Source organism: Dromaius novaehollandiae, chromosome 13 (genome assembly GCF_036370855.1).
Source record: "Dromaius novaehollandiae isolate bDroNov1 chromosome 13, bDroNov1.hap1, whole genome shotgun sequence".
NCBI classification, from domain to species: Eukaryota; Metazoa; Chordata; class Aves; order Casuariiformes; family Dromaiidae; genus Dromaius; species Dromaius novaehollandiae.
In genome coordinates, this window is record NC_088110.1 from 4,221,830 (window position 1) to 4,241,226 (window position 19,397).

At 50.6% G+C, this 19,397-nt stretch overlaps 2 protein-coding genes across 7 annotated transcripts; one reads left to right on the forward strand and one right to left on the reverse strand.

Annotated features, from left to right (window-relative positions):
- TRADD (TNFRSF1A associated via death domain) lies at positions 1-13,051 on the reverse strand. The gene is made up of 5 exons (XM_064519469.1): positions 12,705-13,051; positions 9,523-9,674; positions 4,313-4,590; positions 2,382-2,574; positions 1-932 (listed from the first exon to the last, which is right to left on the reverse strand). The coding sequence occupies exons 1-5, from the start codon at positions 13,034-13,036 to the stop codon at positions 628-630; spliced, it is 1,260 nt and encodes a 419-aa protein (XP_064375539.1). The 5' UTR covers positions 13,037-13,051; the 3' UTR covers positions 1-627.
- On the forward strand, positions 9,557-19,325 carry FBXL8 (F-box and leucine rich repeat protein 8). Of its 6 annotated transcripts, XM_026102057.2 has the most exons (4): positions 9,557-9,690; positions 11,644-12,356; positions 16,323-16,556; positions 17,267-19,325. In XM_026102057.2, exons 3-4 carry the CDS (start codon positions 16,393-16,395, stop codon positions 18,240-18,242), a joined length of 1,140 nt encoding a protein of 379 aa, XP_025957842.2. In that variant the 5' UTR covers positions 9,557-9,690; positions 11,644-12,356; positions 16,323-16,392; the 3' UTR covers positions 18,243-19,325. The 6 variants fall into 6 exon arrangements, with proteins under 6 accessions (XP_025957842.2, XP_025957847.2, XP_025957845.2 ...); XM_026102062.2 differs by lacking the exons at positions 9,557-9,690; positions 11,644-12,356 and adding an exon at positions 13,656-13,923; XM_026102060.2 differs by lacking the exons at positions 9,557-9,690; positions 11,644-12,356 and adding an exon at positions 14,017-14,779.
- Positions 19,326-19,397: the final 72 nt, after the last annotated feature.

A 19,397-nucleotide genomic window follows, 5' to 3' on the forward strand; every position in this document is an offset into this window, starting at 1 on the left:
TTTCTTTAAAAAAAAAAAAATACCTAACTACTTTGAGGGTGGAGAAGAGACACCAAGGATTATTTAAGTGGTGTTGCCACAGTGGTCGTATTTCGCAGTCAAATAAGATAAATTTGACTTTTCCTTAATTTCCCCTCTGTTTCTTTGTTTGATGGCATGCCTGAGAGCATAAATGCCTTCACTGCAAAAAAATATTCCAGCTCTCTAGGCGGCCCCAGGGATGGCCCTAGGCCACAGCTTTGGAAATCTGGTGCTTTCTGCTCCCCCCAGAAAGCCTCTGAGATGCCTTCCTTGATTTTCTCTTCTCTCCCACCCTACTCTAGGGCTCTTTAACTGTCTGGCTGCTTCACTGTGACATTTCAATCCTGAAGGAATTCAGTTTGAAAGCCTCTCTCACCAGTTCATGGGAAGGTAATGTTGACTTCTGGAAACAGAATGAAATAAAGAACATCAAAGCAGTACTTCGATACTCCATGCTGGCTTTTGCAAGCACTGAACCTTTCCCCTGGGCATTCCCAACTACACAGAAACCTGCAGTGATTTTCAGGGCTTTACATGTCCAGGACACTGGCAGCAGTCTCATGCAAAGCAAGAAAGCCCTTAGCAAATGCCACTACCCTTTGGGCTCTAGGAGTCCTCATTGGAATGGAGGCCCAAGAGCTCCTCGGACAAGCTGGTGAGACCATTTTCTTCCAGGGCAGCTATCAGCCGCGCTATTGTGGCCTTCTTCCCCTCCGACTGGATAAATCTGAGAAGCAGCTGATAGGCTTGCTCATATAGTCCTTCTCGGTCATATTCCAGGGCCAGGTTATCAATAACAGGATCACGCAGGGCACGGCAGTTCTTCTGCAAGGAGCGACCCACTTGCTTCCATTTCTTCGACACGAGCTTGGCAAATTTTTGATGGTCGTCTAGCGTGAGCGTTCTGTTGGCTTGAAGGGAACAGAAGGCAGTTAAAACACAGGGATTTCACGGACGATGCGATGCAGCCTGGGCCCTTCCACAGTTTGCTCCATGTGCTGTGGAGCACAGAGCCTACTCAGCATCCACAGAGAGTAACATGCCTAGTTGTGGAGCTGTTCTGTCTGTCCTCCGGTGTTTTAACACCAGGGCAGTGCTGCTGAGTCTAGAACAGAAGTGTGAGAGCACTGGTGCTGCAATTAGTTGAGTCCCAGATCTTAAAATTAATGACATAGTATTATGTTAATTTATAATATTTTTGCATAGGTGTCAGGCCTCTCTTTTCCTCTGTGTGTGTTGTTGTGAATATCATATTTAATGGCTCTCTGGATTTTTTTTAATAGTTTTTCATATACAAGCTCAGCCACAAGAAAGAAAATGAGGGGATTTGGATACTACTGCTGTTATGAGTGGACTTGATACATCCTGTATGCACTCCGGTTTGCCCAGGATATTGGCTTGGGGCGAGTCTCACTGCTTAATGTCTCCCTGCTTTCTGTGTATGAGCTGGCCATGTCCCATGAAGGTAGCCGGGGTGCTCTGCCGCAGCAGAGAGTCGAGGAGAGGGTTGGTCACGCCACTGCATTTAGTCTGCAGTCCCCAAGGGCAGTGCTGATGCCTTGGGTGGCAAATTGCAGCTCGTGCTGGCACAGTTGACCTGCTCACAGCCAGCAGCCCCGGCGTGTCTGAGCTACCTGCTTGGCTCACACTGTTCCTTACTGAAATCCTCCCACAACATCAGAGTATCTGGGCTTGGGGTGCCCCCAAGCCTGGTGATGCCCTTTTTTCTCCCCTGGGATGGCACGGTCCTGTGATTTGCCAAAGCTCATTTTTCTTTTGGGCACCCGCTTGCTTGTTTCAGCCACCTCCCAGCCTTTCAAAAGCACCTCGCAAGGCCTTTCTAAGTCCCCTGGCCCCTACCTAAGCACCCTCTGCTGAGCCTCAAAATACTGAAACGCAGACAGGAGCTCTCTCCTCAGCTGTTCAGCACTGCAGGCTGTATACACAGCTTAAGCACACTCAGAAAAGATCAAGCCGGTGTCTGTGGTAACCCTCCCTGGCAGAAACCCCAGTCTGATCCAACTACTGCTTTTATCCCGATGCTCTGACCTCAGCCAAGTGACATGGAGGAAAAGAAAACCGCTCTGTAGTCTTTCTTCAGCATTAAGGAGTTTGACATGTGAGGAACCTGGAAGGGACCCAGTCTTTGAAGCATCTGGTTCTGCTCCACCCCAGGAAGAAAACAGGCAGAGGCCTAATCTGAAACGCTATGGCAATAACCTAGTACTATCATAATTCCTTCAGAAATTCTTGACTTATGTGAGATAGATCCTATTACACAGTCACCTTAATCCTCCTCCCTTTTGTCCTTTGAGGCAAGGAAGACCAAGGATTCTGATGGCTCAGGTCTAGCTACTCACCAAACTGTTGTTCCTGAAAGATAAAGGTGACTTCTGGGGAAAGGGAGCTGCCTTGAGAAGAGTAAGGTAGAGGCAGGGAGTTCGGAGACAGGCAATCTTTTGCAGGCATATTGTTGTTGATGTTCTGGTGAAGAACCAGGCTCTTGAGACACTCCTCCAGCTCTGTGATTTCCTCGTCCCTCAGGCGGTCAGGCTATAATGCAAACAGCATCAGTGGTTTGTGCCAGGCTCACCATCTCACAAAGCCATAGATGCTTTGCTGGAAGGCATGTTTTTAGTGCAGCTTAAGATGGTGACATCAAGGGAGGAGCAATGAGATTCCTACAGCTCGCGCTGTAAACTTGTCAAATGAGATAATCTAATGGAGTTGTTCTGGCCAGCAGTTGGTCATGTGATATGAAATAGGCAATCTTCCTCTCTTGTTTTTTTCATATGCATCAATAACTGCTTACAGGTTGCAGGAAACTGCTAATAGTCAGTTATTTTCAGCAGCCCTCTCTAAGAATTAGGGTGCACCACAGTCAGTGTGGCTTCTCTGATTTACTTACACATGAGGATCAGACCCAGCAAATAGGGTGACCTGATCTAACAACTCATGGCCACCAAAGCAGACAGCTCCTGCTGCCTCCTTGCTCTCTGCCTGCCCCCTCCATTACCTGATTTTTGCTGTTCCTAACACTTCTTGGATCCTCCCTGAGCCTGCTGTTCTCACTAACCAGGAGAAAACTAACCCAAAAGCCAGTAATGAGACAGGGGTTAAAGAAGTGGGTCAAAGCATATGGGAAGAGTCAAACCTGGCAAGCGCTCTGACTCAGTCTAGCGTTTAGACTAAATGCAACAGGCTAGCACCTAGCACTGTCCTTAGCCAGTGCCCGCCATGCCATCTTGTGCTCTTTGTGACTGTTGCATCATTAGGCAGAGGTCATGCTGAGTCTGGTTTAGGGAACAGAGAGTAAGCCCGTCTCCTTTGGCCAGTCAGCTAATTCAGCAGAGGAAGGGAGCAGCAGGCAGAAGTTGATGGGGTGCGTGATACCACATGTTGCGTAGTTCCAGGATGAAGGGTTTTCATTTTGTTTCATTCTCTGCGCTTGGAGGAAAGCAACCTGCCAAAACGTGCTCTTGTGCCTAACCTTCCCAGGTAGCTAATGGCTGCCTATTTCTCAGGACCCTCAAGCAGGAACCCGACATGTGAGGTATTGTTAATTCCAGGTGAAACAAAGATCGGAAGGGCAGCCAGAAAGAGAGGAGAAAGGCAAACAGTTTAATCATGTCAAGTGTGTTGGTTTTGTAGTGAGATGACAAGATCCCACTGTTGCTGCTAGCAGGACTAGAGAGCCAGTGCCAAAGCGTGAGATGGGTTAGACATTAGATGTTGCCCCAAGAGAGACTTTGCCTCCAGTATGGCAGCCTCCTCCTGCTCTATGTCCCCACTTTGTCACAAGTTGTTGGCATAACGTGCAGGGTGTTTGCACTTGCACTCACTCGTAGGTGCAGTTGCCACTGCGACTCTCGGAGGGGGGAGGAAGGCGCCAGGTAGTGACTGTACCGCCCCAGACTGCGCTCTCCTCTGCCCGGCTCACAGGAGTAACACGGCACTCCTGCTTGTGCTCTCACTGTCACCTTCTGCCAAAGGATGATAATTCCTCGCCTTAGGGGTGACAGCAGCACTAACTTTTAAGCACAGAGAGTTCAGTGGTTTAGCAGAATCTCTGCAGGCCATTTTAGGAATTTCTTCGGCTGTTTCAGAAAAGTGCCCAGGGCTTCTCTGGGGAAGAGCAGGGCTGTTTCTCCATGTTACAGCTGAGAGCTGAAGGACAGAAAAGCTGACAACCCAGTACACAGCAGCAGCAGAGCAAGATCTGTACCCACTCTCCAAAGTCCTCTGCTACTGTGCTTCACCGCTGCCTGGCCTCCCTCCCTCTCCCATTCACCTTTTCTCTGTAGATGCACTCTAGGCAGCGTTCCTCATCCTTCAGCATGTTGTCGAGGTGCTCGCTGCCAGCCTTCAGCTCCATTTCGAGAGGCACCGTGCTCACGGCCAAGGAGAGCTGGAGGTGATTCTGGAGAGACTCCTGGAGCGCTCCTTCCCGATAACTCCGCAGGAAGCGGCGGCAGTTCTCCTGCTTGCAGAACTTGAGCTGGATTATCAGGTGCGGGTGGCTGCAGTGCACTTTGAGCATGTCCACACCATTCAGGCTGCCGGTGGAGTCTGGCAGGGAGAAGTGAGCAGAGTCACTATCCAGGCATGAGAGAGACAACCCAGACCCACTCCCATCCACCACCAAGCCTGCAACGGGCTGGCTTGTGAATCGTCTTCTCTCTGTGACAAAATCTTCTGGGATGAAAAACCTGTATGTAAAACCAAGAGGAAAGGATTAAGTTTTTGCTGCCCTGAATCCATGTGAAGTGTGGTATCCACCTGAATGGAAGCTGTTGGGTACCACAGCCCAGGTAATTATCCCAAAACAGTTTGCTGGGGTGGGTTTTAAGTTCCAGTTCATAAACAAAGGGGATAGTTTAGTCCCTGCAACTGAGAAAGACCCTCTAAGTCAACTGTAAAGTGTGCTACGCAAACAGGAGTGCTGTGAGGCAGGAGCAGTGGCTGGGCTGAATCGGTGCCGTGCACAGCTCTGCAGCTCTCATCCGTGCTAAGCGCATGGCTGCAAGGTACAGAATTTGTCCTCATCCCCGCTAAATCCTGCACAGGCCAGTGCTGCGGTCTGCAGCAGCCAGCAACTTTGCTCATGGTTCCAATTCTAGGAGAGAAATGGTTGCATTAAATCAGTGAGACAACTGTGAAATCCAGCCAAGAATTAGCTAGATCTGACCTCTGGAGAGCTGAAAAACAGAGCCCTCCCTAGAGGGCTTGGCCGCTAGGACCAGCTCCCTCTAAGGTGTCTGAGCGTCAGCTCCGAGCTTCGGCCCCAGCTCCTCTAACCAGCAGTGGAGACGCTTTGTCAGAAAGGGGATCCCAGCAGTTCCCCTCTGGCACACGCAGCTTTGGGCAGCCAGAGCTGTTCTGTTAGCAGAGAGGAGATGAAAACTGGTTCATTTATAGGCAGCTAGGGAAAAAAAGGTGGAATTCCCCTAGGGGATTAAAAAAGAAAAAAAGCCTTGGAAAAATGAAATAGAAACATAGCCAGGTCAATTAAAACATCTGATTTGAACAGCGTGGAAAAGTTTCATTTTGATTGGGGATCACTGGGTGAGTAATATGAAAGGAAATGCTGAAGGCAAATTGTTTAACATTGAAAACTCAGGTGTCAAATAACAAAACTGGCTGCTTCAAAAGTTCAGAATAAAATAAAAATTCCCCAAACGGAAAGATCTGTTGAACTGACCCCTGTTTCACACTGTTTTGTTGCAACAAAGTATATACTTTTCATCAGAAGAAAGCTTTAGAAATATACTTGTATGTAACTAACAGCTTTCACTGTTACCTGGAATGAAACACCTGGAACAAGATACTACTGCTCATATTACTGGCATTGCAAGGGCTCTGTGATTAACTGAATGTATAAATCACGCTGCTTGGCAGCACAGCAAAGTTTTATAGATGAAAACACAGAGTTCAGCTCAGCGCTCGGTGAGATTTCAGTCCCTGTGACTGGAAAATCACAAGTCCTTGTGATTTTATGCAGTGACGAAGGTCTCAAACATTTCCTCCCCATCGCCCTGACGGGAGTTCGCGTCTGGCTGGCTCCGAGCTTTCAGCAGTCCTCACCAATGGCGCAGGCTAGACCCAGCGACGGAGCTGGAATTTAGGTCGCTTGAGCTTGGGCCTGGATTCTCTTGAGCCGTTTTACACCAAGAAATAATTCACAGTAAAATCTAAGCAGGGACAAGGCAGGGATGTACCCTCTAATTAATACCAGGGCTGGGGGAGCACGAGAGGAACGGGAAACAAAGTGGTCAGGCCTTCATTCTTCTGCCAGCTACGTTGAATTTTGCTTAGCTGTACACATTGACCTTGTCTCCACAGGGATTTTACATGACGATGACGAAAATAAAAGTGTTTTCCTATTTTTGCAGCAGCAGAGGCCTGCAGAAGGTAAAATGGAGATACACGAGGGGGTGCTGGAGCTCTGCCGGCACTGGACCCTCGGGAAGGACCACGGAGGACAAGGCACAGTGCAGTGCCAGCAGGGTTGAACCGTTTCCAGACCCAAATTAGTCTCTTTGCCTGCTGCTGCCCAGGTCTATATGGATGTACCGGCTCCGATTGGCTCTAAACCAGGTATTTTTAAAAAACCTACTTCATGGTATTATTTGGACATGCAAGGAGAATCCCAGGGCAAAAGAGACCTGTGTGTGCCACGTTAGCCAGGATTAGTGACTTAGCATTTAAGAGTATGCGATCTAACAGTGTCTATAGTGTTTACAGAGTTCTGGTTGCATCAGAAAGTCTAGTTCAGATTAAATGGGTAAATGGGACATGGGGATAGGACCTAGGAGAAGCATTTTAATGGACTGCTGCTGATCAGAAAGGTCCTTTTGTTTTTATTGCTTCCTTCACGCTTTGTTTCTCCCGAGCGCTGATTAAACAAAAGCTTGCATAAGAGGATAGGAGAGGGGTGGGGAGAGAAAAGCTGTAAAAACATGGAAACCTTTATGAATGGCATACACAACAGCTGAAACGCCACCTCAAAAGAGAGGACTTTGTACTCGTTTCTTCATGAGACTTTCAACAACTTCAGATTTCAGTTCCTTTTTAGGTCTGAATGAGCAGGGTAGGATTTAGCATTGTTGGCAGGCTTTTCTTTAAACACGCGAACAGATATGAATCTGTCCCAGTGACACAAAGTGGGCATAAATGGGGCCTAATTAGACAACCGTGTTGGGCCTCCTGCTGCTGTACACCTTTGGATGAAGCTGTAAAATGAGCTGGCCTGTATCGGATGAACTGACAAACTTTGCTATATTGATGATTGCCAGAAGAAGTTACAGTATAGCTACACAAACCTAACTAAACAATATAGGCCCAGTTGTATGACAAGTAAAGAACACTGTGATAGCCATTCTAGGCTCTTCAAATTACTATTATTCTGCAGTTGGCTTGGTGCAAGGGTGGACAGAGAAATGGATAGTTTTATGGCTATTTCTATCTCAGATCCTCTTTTGATGTAAACAGGGTTAAGTATAGCTGAAGCTAATGTAATTGTGCCTGTTTATTATTGGAAAAGAACTTCCAATTGATTGGCTATCACTCACTTTAAAAATAGAGTTCTCCAAGAAGAAATTACGTTTCTCTGGTGGTATTAAGACAGAAATTAAATATTTTTCATACCAATTACAATTTTTTCCCTCTCACATAAAAGGGATTAAACAAGCATTCACAAAATAGGATACTTCATAGGATAATTCAAGTTGGAAGGAACCTCAGGAAGCCTCTAGCCCAACCTCCCACGCATAGCAGGGTCAACTCGGAGGTCAGACCAGGCTGCACGGGGCTTTATCAAGGCTGGTCTTGAAAACCTTCAAGGATGGAGACTGCACAGTTTCTCTGGACAACTGCTTGGCTGTCCCTCATGGGGATAAAGTTTTTCCTTATATCTGTTGTGACCCTTCTTGCTTCAATTTATGCCCAGTGTCTCTCATCCTCCCACCATGCACCACTGTGAAGAGCCTGGCTCTGCCCTGCTGACCTCCTCAGAGGTGTTCGCAGGCTGCTCTCAGCCTCACCTCGAAGCTGTCCCCTCTCCAGGCTGAACGAGCCCAGCTCCCTCAGCCTCTCCTCACAGGCCAAGTGCTCCAGCCCCCAACCATCGTGGTGGCCCTCTGCTGAACTTGCTCCGCTCTATCAAGGTCTTTCCTATGCTACAGGGCCCAAAGCTGGATGCAGAATTCTAGATGTGGTCTAAAGAGCCCTGAGCAGAGGGGGATAATCACGTCCCTCGATCTACTGGCTGTTAACGCAGCCTGGGACACTGTTGTCTGTCTTTGTTGCCAGGGCACAGAGCTGGTTCATGTTCAGCTTGCTGTGCACCAAGATCTCCAGGTCGTTTTCAGCAGAGCAGCTCTCCAGCTGGTCCGTCCCCAGCCTGCATTGTTGCAGGGGGTTCTTCCTTCCCAGAGACAGGACTTTGCATTTGTCTTTGCCAAATTCCATAAGGTCCCTGTTGGCCCATTCCTCCAGCTTGCCTAGGTCTCTCCGCATGGCAGCCCTGTCCTTGACCGGGTCTACTTGTGCCGCCAATTTGGTGTCATCTGCAAATGTGACAAGAATGCAGTGACTTGCAGTCTCACTTTGAAGAGAGATTCTAATCTCTCTACACAGTTTTGCTACACAAGGCTTTTGCTTTCTGATTTGGTAGCCCTGGCAGGCAGTGTGGTCCCCTGAGCGCAACACTAAGACAGATGTCTCTGAGCAATGCTGAAAACTGCAGGGCTGCTGATAATGAAAAATCTTCTGCTTTTCCTCTTTTTATCACTTCATCTCCCACTGACCTCATGGCTCACAAGCCAAAAGGCTGTGTGAGACCGCAGTTTGGGATGGAAGAATGGTCTCTGTGTAAAGGCAGAAACCTCTTGAAACATTAACTGATTGTAAATCCTCTGTACTCTATGTATCCTTTGAAGGTATTACTGTGCACAGTGTGTGACTCATGCAGAATCATGAGATAAGCCAGAGTGGGGTCTATAGAATTACACTGTAGTAAAGAGCAGAGAGGAAACCTTCTCATGGCTGTAACCCATCCAGATGGATTAGTAATTCCCTGCCCAGGAAAATGGGCACACAGGTGAACAGAATTGAGGGTTACAACAGCGTTCACCTTAGCAGGTATACCTGCTCATTAGCTGAAGCACAATAGCTGACAACATACATGCTGTTAACCTGTCTCAGTTGCAAAGGAGAGCATAAATGACAGTGGAGGTTTTGCACCCAGTTATGTGACCAAACTCAAATCACAGCTTGAACCTCAGGGCTCCTTTGAAACTGTGGAAGCAATGGACTAGGACACACAAAATCATGGTCATTCTATCTCCTAGGTACAGCCTGCATTTGTGAAGCTGTCCCCACCGCAGTGAGCACCAGGCTTCCTTACCAGTGAACGTGGGCTTAAAGAAAGGCATGGTGTTGCTGTGTGAAGAGTTAAGACAATTCCCTTCAGTGTGACAAAACATCAGAGAGGACGGGTACCTGCTAATGCCAGCTTGAGAGCCTTGAAGATGCTAGGTTTCTTCTGGGAGCTTTCATAAAGAGAAGGCAGAGCAATAGTCTTGCATGTCGACTGGAGGAAGAGATAAGCACTGCCTATCCAAGGAGCGGAGCTGCCTGCCATCTTCTGCACCCTACAAAATCACAGAGGTGAGTTGAGACCATAGTGAAAACAGAGCACTGCCAGGTAAGCATAGCAAACACTAAGCATAAGCATGGTAGGATTGCAGGGATTTACCCTTATTTCCTAGAGGAGGTGCTAATATCGTTAAAGCAAGTGTAACCTTTAAGGAGTTTACTTTTATTCTGTAAAGCACAGCACAGTGGGACACACTGTCCCAGACACTTGGCAGCTCTCAAAGCTCCGCATTGATTTTCCACCGGAGTCCGTTTCTTTCTAGTCCAGAGAGACTCTGAAGCAAAAAGTTTCAGCCCTCATGCCTCTGACTGCATGGCTGAGCTGGCGGAGTTTGAAGATACGTGTTGGGGGTGCTCCAAGGAGCCCCCAGCAGTCCTGGTGCTGGCATGTTCACACAGACTGCATCGCATTGCAGACAGAGGCCTATCGCCTGAGGTCCTGGTCTCCTGACTGTCCTTGCTAAAGGATACACTGCAGTGCCCCATGGCTCCCTTGCTGCCCACATGCCTGCATGGGAAAGAAAGGTGGAAACGTCTGAGGTGCCCAGCCTAATTTCTCCCCAACACAGTCAGGATGCAGCCAGGATATGCTCTAGGACCAAGAACTGTAGAAAGCAAATTGCAAGTTGATTACCATGGGATTGAGATTTCACCCCAAGAGTTTAGATCAAAAAGAAGGTGTATCAGATCTCTCTAGACTCATTTGCAGCATCAGTAACCTTCACGGCCACTGAAAGCACCTTGCACTCTAACAGATGGTGCCCCGTGGCTTGGGGTTTTGGAAAGTGCTGTCTATTTTGGCTAACAAGGCTAGCTTAAACAAGCTTGAGCTGTCTTTGCCAGAGGACGCAGCTGAACAGAGGTTGCAAGATTTATTCTTCCCTAACCTCTGTCCTGCTGGCCCATGCTGAAATCTCCATTCAGGGATTCTACTGTTTTCATAGCGTTGAAAAAGAAACTCCTTATCAGCAGATCTACCAAACTGTTGGTAAGCATGCATGTGCTCCACAGAGTCAAAACCTGCCTTCCCAACAGAACCAATCCATGTCAGCAAGATGCAGAGCCTCCAAAATCTTTAAAGCTTGGGCATGGCATTAGAAATGACACAGGGAGACTGATGCAAACCATAAAGATCCCAAGCAGGAACCAGCACACAATGCACTGCAGAGCTGCTGACACATGCAACCCCAACGCAGCAGAGCCTTATGAGCCTCGTGCAGGCAGGAAATCTCATAATTTCTCTCCATCAGTGTCAGCCACGATCTCCTAACCTGCTCCTGATAGAGCAGAGGAGGTTGTTGCATTACACACTAGTTCATTTCTTATTCCTCTCCCACCACTGGCCTTTTACAGCAAAGCATCTGAAAAGACAGTACATCCACATCTTTATTCTCGCTGTGCCTGTGGCTGGCTGGCCAGCTAACACAACGCTTACATCTGCTGCGATCGCAGCTGCGCCCAACTCGGCTCCCAAGGCAAAGGCAAACCAAAAAGCCCCCCAGACTACAAAACCTAAGAATGAGAAAGTTGTATTAGACTGGGCAACGCAGGACGGAGGCTGCAGCTACCGGGGAGCACAGATCTGACAGCGGTAGGAGACAGGCACAGCCGCCACCTCTTTTTGCTGTGCACACAAGCTGTCGTAACTTGTGTGCGAGCCGGTCGGTGCAAGCCCCTGGAAGCTGCTCCCACGCAGCGCTGCGCTGGGAGCCGTTCCGTGACATCACGGTGAGGAGCGATTTTGGGCTTTTGGCCCTGCTCCAGGCCCGAGTCCTGCCCCCTCTTCCTGACTACTTGCTTGCACCTCTGTCACACCAGCAGCTTCTCCCCCTCGGGCAGCCCTTCCTTCCTGCTTTCTGCCCTGCTGCTTCAAGCCGGCAGCCTTGCCCTGGCGACCGGGCGAGGGCCCGGTGCAGTCCGACTGCTGGCCGCGACGCCGTGCCCCTCTCTTCCCCTGTCTTTTAGGCTGCAGGTGTGAAGGTGTCCACCTTTGGTCACCGGGGCTGCCAGACCTACGAGGATGACTTCCAACGGATACGATGTCCTCCAGGTGACAGCTGGCCCCAGGAACCATTTTGTCCTCGGCAGCATGGTCAGAAAGGGCTCTGGGACGTTTCATCCACCCTGATTAGAGATGAAACTCATCAGGGCAAAGACTGTTTTCTTACTACGAGCTTCTTGCCTAGCACTGGGAGCCTTTCACTCGTTTGGGAAATACAGGAAATCACCAGTGAATCACAAAGTTCACACTGGAAGGAGCTCTAGGAGAGGCTGTGGGCCGCCGGAGCCTGTGCTCCCCGGCAGCAAGGATCGCACGGCGGAGGACGAGGAAGGCGTGCTGTTGCGAAGGCCAGGTCTGGTCCGAGCTGCCCCCACACTGCAAAGTTTTCGTGGGGGGACCCGTCTCCCGGCGTCTCAGAGCGGGAGGGCAAAGACAAACATCCCAGAGAGCTAAAGCCACGGGGAAAGTTTTAACCCGCAGAACAGCTCATCGTCTTTTCCAGCGCAAACACCTGAGCGCCCACGTCGAGCCCAGCGGCAGGCAGCGCGCCGGACCCCGTCGCCTCCGCGGCAGGTACCGCCGCACCGGCCGGACGCCGGCGGCCGTCAGCGTCTCCCCGGGGCTTGGCTTGGCGGCGCCGGGACGCCGCGGTGACACGCGCACGGGCTGCGCCGAGGTGAGGGGCCCTTCGCGGCGACGCCGCTGCCGCGCGAAGCCGGGCTGGAGGGAGACGGGCGATCTGGGCGCCGTCTGGTCCCCGCTCGTCGTCGCCTGGCGCCGCGGCGCAGCACCGAGCAGGAGGCCGCGCTCACGCCCGCCCTCGCCGCCTGCTCCGGCTGCGCCGGGCCCTCGCTGCCAGCGCGCTGCTTCAGCGCGGAGCGGCTGCGGGCAGCCCGGCCCCGGCCCCGGCCCCGGCCCCGCGCTGCCCCTCGGCGGGGCGGGCGGTGTCAGCGCCGCCCCCCGCGCCCCGCTCCGCCGCCCCCCCGCTGCCGCCGGCAGCGCCCCGCGCCCCGCGCGCCGTTACCTGCTCGCGCGGCCCCTCGCGGCCTCGGCGCCGCCGCTTCCGCCTCTGCGCGCCCGCCGCCTCCCCGCCCCGCGCCCGGCCCGGCGCTGCCCCGCGGGGCGCGGGCGGGGCGCGCCGCCGTGTTCACCGACAGTCCGCGGGGCCGCGGGGAGAAGGGGCCGCGGGGAGAAGGGGCCGCGGGCGGGCGGGCCGGCCGGCGCCTCCCCTCCTTCCCCTTTAAGCGGGAGCGGCAGCGCGCCTGTCGCTGCGGGGGAGACGCGCCTGGGCTCCCTCCGTGGTCTGTCCAGGTCCCTGCCCCCGGCACGGCCTCGTTTTCCGTGACCGGCCGCCATCTCTCTGGAGGCTCTTGGCCTTGGGGGGGGAACTGCCTGCTGAGGAGGTCTCGGTATTTCTGGCCTCGTCCTCGAGGTCCCCGGGCGCTCGCACGCGGCGGGACGAGGCGGGAGGCAGCCGGCGGAAGGGGCAGGGAGCTGGCACCCACCCGCGAGCGTGGCCGGGGCACCGCGGGCCCTTCCGACCCGCCGCGGTGCCGGGTTCGCCCGGCGGGTGAGGCCGCCCCGGCTGACCCCCGCGTGCCAGCAGGGCCGCTGCTCCTCACTGCAATTCCTGCTTTTTTTGTGATTACTGTGGTTTGATTTAGTCTTTATTGCAATAATACCTTGATCATCTCCCCACCTCTTTCTTCGCCCAGTAAGGCTGCACGTTGGAGCTGCAGCGCTGAGCCGCGGGCATCGGCCACCTGCGTGGCCCGCGTTTGTGCCGTCCGGGAGCCCGGGGATGGCGGCAGCGCCCTTGGCATGGGTTACCGGGCCGGGTTTTCTGCCTGCCTGCTGGCTGCGGTCGCTTGGGTCCCGCAGTTGGTTTGTACTAACCCTCTGGGGAGTGAGCTTTGCACAAAAGCAGAAAGCATCATTGAAAATTTCACTTATATATACGTATGTGTACACATGCATATGGATATACATTTAATGCTGTTTTGCAATAGCGATATTTGAACAAAACAAACTCATTTCTTTGCTGAAGGAAAAACGTAACCGAGATGAATTGCCGAAGGGGTTAAGCCCAGGCTGGCTCTCCCGGGCGCTCGCGTTCCCAGAGCCAGGCCCGACCCGAGGGGCGTGCAGCGGCCGCTGTCAACGTGAGCAGGCCTGGTGGTGCCCAGCGCTGCTGGGAACCGGCCCTTCAGTGCGGCCAGGCCCCGATTAAAAGGCATCTCGCGGTGAGCCAGGATGAGGCCTGCCGCTCCGGCCCGCCGCAGCCAGGCAGATCCAGGGGAAGCGACGGGGAAGGGGGGGTTAGGTGGTGGGGGGGCTGGTGAGCGGGGGAGCGCCGGAGAAGGGGAAAACAGGGCTGTGCTCGGTATGTTCCCGTGAAGGTTGTCGGAGCGTCTCGGCTCCCGCGCCGCCGGCGGGGCGGGGGCCTCCCTCTCGGGCTGCTATTTTCGGCCTCTCCTCTGCTCCTCCCTCCGGGCGCAGCCAGCGGCGGGCCGAGCCCCGGGCGCGCGGCGGGCAGGAAGGGCCGTGCTCCGAGAGGTACGCCGAGCCCCTCGCGCTCGCCCCTTCCCGGGCTGCGCCGGGGAGCCGCGGCCGCTTCCCTTCCCGGCCCGAGGGCCGCGGGACCCGGCAGCGCCTCCCCAGCGCGACCCCGCGGCCGGCTCCCTCCTCGGCGGGGCGGAGGGACGCGGCCCGGCCGCCTCGCCCGCTCACCGCCCGGCCGCGCCGCTTCCTGTTTTGGCTGCCTGCGCCCGGCCGCCGCGCCTGCTCGCTACCCGGCCGCGCCGCTTCCTGTTTTGGCCGCCCGCGCCCGGCCGCTGGCTCTGAGCCTGCGCCTCCCTCCGGCAGCAGCCGCCGCTGCCTTGGGCCCCGCCGCGCAGGGAGCTGACGAAGCTCGGCGCAGCCGCGGGGTTGATCGCGCGAGGAGGTGCGCGGCGGCGCGCGTGAGCCTCGCCAAACCCGTGACAGCCGTCCGTGACAGCGCGGAGACCGGGATGGAGCCGAGCCCACCCGTAGCGTCCGCGGACCGTGAACCGTGTTCCTCGCTGACTCAAAGCCATGCCGTAACTTAAAGTAACACCAGTTAGTTTTCCTCTCTGCCATCCCTCCTGCCATCAGGCCATGTTTTTAAGCTTTCCCAAGCAGTCTCCAGGGCTAGGACGCATTTCATATTTTCAAAGAGAATTGAGCTTCTTTACGCAGGACTCCGAGTGTTGCGGCTTTAAGGAAAAATAATGAAAATGACGGGAGTTGGACATGTGAGATTTGACTTGGGGTATTTTGGCAAATATGTGTTAGAGGCTGTATTGAAAGCAGCTAAAATTAGAAGAGCGGGGTCCAGGCTATCAAGGTGATTGTCAGAGAAAATGACAAAAAAAGAGAAAGGAAGTTCCCAGGAAGGAAGCAGGATCATATTACTTGGCAGTTCTAGCTCAGCGGTGGGTGGAAAGGGGGTTATCAGCAGATCTGGTAGTAGATAAGATATTATAGCTGCTATGCTATGGCCACCTCCCATTCAAAATAATGAGTCACACTGCAAAACTGTGTATTTTGGAAAAATGGGCCGTTGCGTTCCTCTCTGCATTTTGCTTTTTGCATCTCTGATCCGTACTTGCTTCATGTTTCGCAAATTTTCCCCTACTCCGAGAATATCTAGAAGTGTAAGTTTTGGTTTAAAGGAAAGGTGAGATGCCGAGATAATGCTGTGACTCCAGGACCTGGGGCTTCAAGAGCCAAAGGGCATACTACGAAATTCGTAGTAGGACTGTGAGACCTTCTACAGTGCCAGTCTAGGAAGGGAAATGTTTGCAGACTTTAAGGTCTCATTTTTAAGTTCCTCATTTGCTTATGGAAAGACTGAAAAAATATGTAACATTAGTATTTTTTTATTTGTACAGAAATCTAGAATGTGGGTACAACACATCTTAGATGAAAGAAGATTAATGCAAACATTGCATAATATTATGATGCTGCAAACCTCAGACTTCTTCCCATGTGGTTATTCCTTTGTATCGTAACTCACATCAAAGGTTAATCGAAATATACTTTTCGGTTTCTGAGTTTGATGTGTATAAATCTAATCAGTAAATAGTGGAGTCACAGCAATAAAATACTTCTTTCAAACTGCCGCCTCTTTTTACAGGCAAGGACCACTGTCATTTAGCTGTGAGTTTCTACCATAAGCTTTTCGTTTCAGAGTCACTAAAAACTGACCGTGTGGCACTAAGTTTTCTGTGCAGAGCTTCTATTTTGCGAAGAGGTTTCTTTCCACAGTTTGAGAAATTCACCTCCAGCTTTGAATACCAGTGCAGCACTACTAGAAAATTTCCCTGCATTTTTATTACTCAGAATAGTAAAAGCAGGCTGCAGAAAAGAAAGTTTCTTCCAACTCTTTTCCAAAGATCTTTGATCTATGACATCTGTAATTCTTGAAAAGTGTCATCCAGCTTCACAGGCTTGACTGGAAAAATGTGCAAAATAATTGGCCAATAGATTTTCCCCATTTTTATGTCAAATTTCAAAGTTTGGTGAAATTTAGTTTTTAAAACTCCTTTCTGGTTCAGTCACATTGGTCTGATCTGGTAAATAAACCCTAATGCCTCTCTCCCTCTTTTTTTTGGAACAGGGATGTTTGAAAATTAATTGCAGTTTTGGAAGTGGCTCTCAACATTTTTAAACCTGACTGAATTAGCAAAATGCCTGCTTCAGCTCCAGGACTGTGGAACTGCCTCCCAGAAGAAATCCTCATTCAGATTTTCTACTATCTTTCTCTTCGAGATAGATATACAGTCTTCCAGGTGTGTCGACAGTGGGCTACAGCTGTTTCTTCTAGCTCTGTTTGGCATTTCACAGAGATCAGGTAAGAGGAGTGGGCTTCTAATGTCCAAACATCTCTGCAGACAAAACCAGATCATTACCTTTTTGCTGCATATCAAACATTTACACCACTCTGCTGTGACGTTATTGACACTAATTGTGACTTCTGTGTGTGATGATACTATCTTACATGGCTGGTAACTGTTTATGTAATAGAGAAAATTGCGGTATATGTTGGGTTTTTTAATTGCTGCTGATGATTTGGGTTTCATGGAAAGTATCGCTTTCTTAGCTAAGTTGCTGTAAGGTTCAACTTAAAAATGGCAAGGGACAAGGAGTTACTGAATAGTCACCCTCATCATGACACCTACTTCTTACGCAGGACATCACACACCTTATCACTGCGGTTGTTCCCATCCAGACATGTAGCAAGGGACAAGCCTTATGGACAAAAGCTCACTGCTGAAACAGATGAGGCAGAGAGGGTGGGAGGAGAAAGAAGCTGAGAGATATGGAGGTGACTGGTTCAGCATCTTCAGTAGGCCACTTTGATAGGTCTCTCTGGAGTCTCACCCCCTGACTCCTTCCCCAGCGTTCACCCACTGCCTTATGCTGACTTGTCAGGCTTTAGATTAGAAGAAACCTCTGGGGGAGCTGTAGATGTTCACAGGAACAGTAGTAAAGGAGAGTATCTGTTCTGTGCTTGCTCAGCTCAGCTTCCACAGTGACTAACAGTTTGTATTACCCTTCCAGCTGTGATTTAGAGGATGAGGAGGGCATGCTGCAGAGCCTCCTGCAGTTCCTGAGCCAAATCAAACACCTGAAGCTTGTGTTTGACCAGTCCAAGGAGATCAACCGGAAAAATGTCAAACGTGTCTTAGATGTGTTGGCAAAACAGAACCACAAACTGCAGCAACTGTGCATTGTGTGCCATGGGGAAAACCCCTACTTCTACTCTGGCCAAGACATCCTGCAGAGCATACGGCATATATGCGACGCTAAGAACCAGACAGATCTTCAGCATATCGATTTTCGAGAAATGCCCTTTACGCTTGATGATGAACTTGTTGAACTCCTAGCCACCGCCAACCCAAACTTACGCAGTTTGTTCATCAACAACCGCACCCTGGTATGCAACGTGGCACCTGATACCATTAGGAAAGTTCTCAGAGCGTGTCCCAAACTCTCGACCTTGGGGGTTTACTATGCCAGCTTGTCTGACGATGTTTTTCTGGACCTGATCAAGCCAGAAAGAGCACCTTTCCTCAATTTAGACATTTTCTGTGAGCGCCTGGACAAATATATCCCAGTCATCTCAGAAGAGCTCTGGGCTGCTGTAAGGCAAAAGCATCCTCAGCTCTGCGTAGACCTAGAGTTTGATCATACAGTCCCTGCCTTGAAAATACCACAGATCCTAAAGCTGAATATACCTGTGAGCACACTGCAACTTAATACCTGTACTTACATGGTCAATCAGATTAGGTTTGTCACCCAGAGCTACAGCAGCACTTTAAAGAAGCTGACACTACAAACCACATCTTCAGAGGACTTAAATGCCTCGCTAATAGATCTCGCTAGGAAGTGCAGAAATCTACTGGAGATCCACTGCTACTGTGTGGTCAGCCAGGACGTGGTAGAAGCGTTCCTCACACACTGCCCCAGTCTGAAACAATACACGCTCAAGATCATCAAGGAACGGCACCCCTGGAAACCAGTAATAGTTCAGTGACTGGTCCCTCCTGACTTCCTGGGGAAATCGGGTGCATCTGCACGAGTACAGTGAGGGAAGATTTAGAGATACAAGAAAAATGCTGCAAAATTCCTGCTGCTGCTCACTTAGAGTGTGCTACCTTACCAGCCTTGGCTGTTAAATGTGGTGATCACTTGTTCCGGAGACTAAGCATTCACATGCAAGTGTGATAGACAAAGGGTTATACAGAGAAATTGCCTTTTTTCTTGTATTTGGATGGTATGGAGGGCAGGCCTTTTTTCCCCTCTGCTTCTTTATTTAGCAACTTCAGGAATGCCAAGTTTACTGTTCATGCATTTTTACTGAGGACCTCAGCAAAATTTAATTGTGATTTTGCACTGTAAGAGAACCCCAATGAAAAGCACGCTGTGTCATGATCGCAGCAACTACTTGTGTAGGCAGTGAAGGAAGTGGCGGCTTCAGTGTTGCCGCTGTTCTTTATCCAGTGTGGTACTTAGCCGTGCAAGTTAAATGAGTTGAGCAAAGAACTGCGGTCATCTGATGGAAAATCCACTCTTACCTTGATAATTCCTCTTTTGGCATTTCTGCACTGCTATGAGTTCACCTGTTATCTGGTTGGCAGGAAACCTCCACTGTGGAAGGATCTAAACAGGACCTGAATTATGATATAAAATACAGGCAGGAGAAAAATCGCTTAATGAAAACAATTGACAAGGCTGTTATAAAGGATATGTGGCCTTCTTATTCCCTTGTCCCTCCTTTCTTTCAACAGAAAGCAGGTTTCCAGGTTGTAATTTGAATGCCTTTTGCAAAGACCTTTGCTTTCAGTACGTTGTTAGCATTTCTTAGGAAAAAAGAGTGCTAACACTTTTTGCATATGACCTTACACTCAGTGGCAAACTGCAAAGGTATCTAGCATCTGAATTAGCGCACGTGTGTGTTGGTCTGTTGTGCCAAAAATTTTGGTGAATGCTATTTGCAGAGCACTTTCTGAGCTGAAATAATCCTGGCATCAAGCTACATTGCAAGCACTGATTTAGAACTATAAAAAGCATTTTGAATAATAATAATAATTATAATAAAAGTATATTGACATCTGGATTCTATGTGTAGCTATTGTCATCACCCTCTCTTCTCACCCAAGAGCCAAACCGTTTGTCTTGGCCCTTGCAA